The 4,160-nt window shown below is 49.2% G+C and overlaps 1 protein-coding gene across 1 annotated transcript in view; it reads left to right on the top strand.

Moving 5' to 3' along the window:
- Positions 1-16: 16 nt before the first annotated feature.
- The window catches only part of PIDD1 (p53-induced death domain protein 1), a gene marked incomplete at its 5' end in the record, with an annotated part of 6,844 nt that continues 2,700 nt past the window's right edge, over positions 17-4,160 (top strand). Inside the window, 5 exons of the mRNA XM_010162934.2 lie at positions 17-128; positions 1,148-1,283; positions 1,497-1,647; positions 2,661-2,784; positions 3,952-4,070. Coding sequence (XP_010161236.2) covers positions 17-128; positions 1,148-1,283; positions 1,497-1,647; positions 2,661-2,784; positions 3,952-4,070 — 642 coding nt within the window. The remainder of the gene's footprint in view (positions 129-1,147; positions 1,284-1,496; positions 1,648-2,660; positions 2,785-3,951; positions 4,071-4,160) is intronic.

The following is a 4,160-nucleotide window of genomic DNA, read 5'->3' as shown; positions in this document are numbered from 1 at the left end:
GGAGAGGGAGAAAACCCCAGCCGATGCAGGGTGCAGAGCCAGTCCCCTGCTCTGTCTCTCCCAAGACTCCCTGGCGGATTTTCTCAGGCCAGTGAGAATTCAGCTGCCGCTCCCGCCTGGGGTCACAGGTCAGTTTATTCCCAAAATTGGCAAAGAGAAACACCACACGTGGCAAACCCTGAATGGCAAGCTGGGGCTTTTGTTTGCCTCTCCTGTTAGGAATAAAACTTGCTGCTTTTCCTGCAGGAACAGCAAGGTGTGTCTGCTGAGGGAGTGGTGGTGCAGGGTGGTGGGACCCAAAGGTGGTTCAGGTCCAGCAGACCAGCGCTGGGCTTCACAGACCAGCAGCCCCAGCAGGGAGAATGGCCTTGGCAAATGGATTTCTCTGCAGAACTGCACGTGTGTTTAGGCTGCTGGGTTTGCTGTGACGGGTTGGAGAGGGACTGCTGCCAGCTGATGAGATGCTTTGTAAAAGGGCTTTGATTCGTGATTGGGAATCCCTTGAAGCAGATAAAGAAGATGCTGACTCCAGGGATCTGCCTTCTCTCTTACTTCCTTGCTCATGAACCAGGTGCTGAGCCACTGCATTTACAAGTGTACAATCAGACCCTAAAGCCATCTCCCGCTCTGAATCCTGCGATCAACAGCCTCAGCCTTGCCAGGGATCCCTCTGTCTGTGTGCTGAGTACCCTGTGCCTCCTAATTCCTATTTTCTTTGACCTTTCCTGGCTCTCTTGTGAAGAAGTAAAATCTTTTTGGGTGCAGCTTGGCCTTCCTTGTAACACTACTTGATATTTGTATGCCTGAAGTGCATCAGGATTGAAAAAATCTGTGGGATGTATGTTTAGAAAGAGATTGAACTGAATTAATAGCCCTAGATATTAATGGTGGGAACTGTCTAAAGAGTCTGTTTGTGGAAATCACACACTATCAGTTTAAGTCTCCATATTCTGCCAGAAAATCCTGGGAGCATTGGGGTAGCCTCATCCTTTTATTGCTTCTCTATGACCAAAGTTCAGTGCTGGATGCTGAGGAGAAGGTCATGAGCCTTCATTTGGTGTATTTAAAAGGTGAATCACCCAAAACTGTGTCTGGGTTTGTACAGCTGTGAATAAAGGCTTCTGCTCTTGATTGTTGTTTTCTTTAGGGCTAAATTTGGATCGGTCAAGGCTGCACCTTCTCCATGGTGACCTGGAGGGTCAAACCTGGGATGACATTACCAGTCAGGTGGTTCTGGAATTCACTCATCTTTATGCAGTGTTTGAAGTCACCCACTTCTCCTGGTAAGTGCAGGATTAGTCCTGAGGAAAAGGGGGGATGTTCCTCTGCCTTGCTGTTCCCACACTCTGACCAGGGGTCATGCCGTTAACCCTGCCTGTTCCCTTTTCCCTTTGCAAGGCCCAGCTTAGCACTTTGTCTCTACAAACTCCTGAGTGTGGCACTGGCTTGTCTTCCTAGGCAAGATCCCTCCTTTTTCTTACTTCCTTGTGTGCCAGGTACTGGCTGTGGTACACCACCAAGACCTACATTGGAGGCATTGCCAAGAAAGTCTATGAGCGGCTGCGGATGTACCAGGTGAACTTCATTGCTCTGCAGAGGAAGAAGGACCCTGAGCAAGTCCTGCTACAGTGTGTCCCCAAGCACAAGGTCTGATCTGGGTTGCATTGCCTTGTTCCTGAGTTTCCTGGGCCTTCCTTTGTAGGATGTATGGGCAGCTGTGCCCCAAGGCCAACGGAGCAGGGGAAGGGTCTGGAGCACAAGTGTGCTGAGTTCCCCGCTGAGGGAACTGGGGTTGTTGAGCCTGGAGAAAAGGAAGCTGAGGGGAGACCTTCTGGCTCCATCCAACTCCCTTAAATTAGGGTATAGAGAGGTGGGGGTGGGTCTGTTCAACCAAGGAACAAGGGACAGGACAAGAGGAAATGGCCTCAAGTTGTGCCAAGGGAGGTTTAGGTTGGATCTGAGGAAAAACTTCTTCACTGAAAGGGTGGTCAAGCACTGGAACAGGCTGCCCAGGGAAGTGTGGAGTCCCCATCCCTGGTGGTATTTAACAGACAGATTAGACAAGGTGCTCAGGGACATGGTTTAGAGGTGGAAATGGCAGTGTTGGGTTTATGGTTGGACTTGGTGATCTTAAAGGTCCACTTTGATTCTGTGATTGATTCTGTGAAATGGCCTTGTTCACTGCCCCAGGGTCACGGCTGGGCTGTGCTGTCACCGTGCTGTGTTGATGGTGTGATACTGGCTCACTGAGAGCTGGGGGAAGAAGGAAAACTCATTCTATCCAGCAGTGGATGCCCTGCAGTGATTTCTTCCCCTGTGAACTTTGAGGTCTGGGCTGCTAAAATCAGCTGAGCCACAGTATCTGGCCATGTGCGTGCTGTTGGCATCCAACAAACATGAGGCAAAACATGTTGGCTTGAACTTCAGTCAAAGATACTAAAGTTAACGCGTCACTTGTCTGGCGTGGGCACTATGGGCAGGAGCACTGCTTTGCTTGCAGCTGGAGTGGTTAGAAATGGTGCTCTTCCCAGTGTTCCTCGCTGTTCAGGGGGGTTGGAACTGGATGATCTTTAAGGTCCCTTCCAACCCAAACCATTTTATGATTCTATGATTCTGTGATTCAGACCAAGCACAGGTTCCTGTGTTGTCATCCTTGCCAGGTTGACCCGGTGCTGAAGAAGCTGCAGGACCGTTACCGAGGACCTGAGCCATCTGACATGGTGGAGATGTTTGAGGGAGAGCAATTTTTTGCAGCTTTTGAGCGAGGCATCAGCATTGATATGGGTATGGTAGTACCAGGCTCCTTTCTGCTCCTACCCCTTGTGCTTCCCTAGCCCAAGGCGTGTTCCTGCTGGGGGCTGTACTCCTCCATGCCATTCCTCTCTCTCCAGCTAGCCCACCACTCACAGCAGCCAGCCCATGGACACTGAACTTGTCCCATTCTCTGCTCACCCAACTTTTGTGTCTCCTTTTCTCTATGAAAGTGCTCTTTGCAGGCTTCCATCAGCTCTCACATGCAGAGGACAATAGCCAGGTGTGTTTATTTTATGACTGATCTGCTTCTGCAGCCAGCTGTGTCCTTTTCCTGGCATCTTGGACATCACACTGGAATGCCCGTGGTGATCTAATTTCTGTTGCCCATTTCTGAGAGAACACATACAAAAGATATTTTTTTAGAGAAGGTATTTCTGAAATAATCCACAGCAAAGAATTCTCCCTAATGGAGCTATGAAAAGAGAGGGAAGACGGACAGGACCCAAACTCGAGATGATTCTTCGTGCCCCACTGTGTCTGGACCTGTTGCAACAGCCATTTTCTGCAAAACTGGAATGTACAGCTCCATTTCATTGCTGTAAATTAAGCACAACTCTATCAAGAGTAATAAAGCACACTGGTCTTTCAGTGGAGTTCATGAGGCCAGAATCTGTCCCTCTGACTTGGTTTAGGCTGGACTCTAACTTAATTTCTAGATGATTACATACATGGATGTTGTTCCTGATGATATTTTTTTCCCTTTAGCTCTATTCCTATTTCTGCGCCCACTGCAGAAACGGTGAAGAGACAGGTGACCTATTTTTGTGCATTACAGGATGCTGTTGCTGCTGATTCTGCCCTCCAAGGGGTAGAACGGCCCAAGGATGGGAGGGAAGTGCCAAGGATGGACTTGATGCCATGTGATGTCTTGCTCTGCCTTCCCTTCCATTCTTGAGCTTGATCTCCACCTTGTGGCCATTCTCCTTTCTCACCTGTAGGACATGCTTTCTCCACTGCCAGTGTTTTCTGCTTTCCCCTGTCACCCAGTGAGGAAAGAGGGATTACAATTCTTTCAGGCATGAGTAGAAGGAGTAGATAGCAGGATGGAGGCTGCTCGTGGATGATGGGCTGCTGGCCAGGCTGGAAAAACTGCACGCTTTTCTGCCCAAGTTGAGTGTTTGCTGTTACTGTGCACAGATCGTCCCGACTGCGTGGATGGGCGTCTCTCCTTTATTTTTTACTCCCATTTGAAGAACATGAAGGAAATCTATGTGACCTCCCCTGTGGACAGGAAAGGCCAAGCTGTAAAAGGCCAGGTGAGGAACCAGCTACACTGACTTTTTGTTTCCATCTTCATCATCATGATTGATTTTACAATGATCTCTGAGTGGCAGGCATGACTCTTT

The sequence above is a fragment of the Antrostomus carolinensis genome, unplaced genomic scaffold (assembly GCF_000700745.2).
Source record: "Antrostomus carolinensis isolate BGI_N321 unplaced genomic scaffold, ASM70074v2 scaffold52852, whole genome shotgun sequence".
NCBI lineage: Eukaryota > Metazoa > Chordata > Aves > Caprimulgiformes > Caprimulgidae > Antrostomus > Antrostomus carolinensis.
Note: the sequence above shows the minus strand (reverse complement) of the source record. Positions and strands in the feature narration are given on the sequence as shown.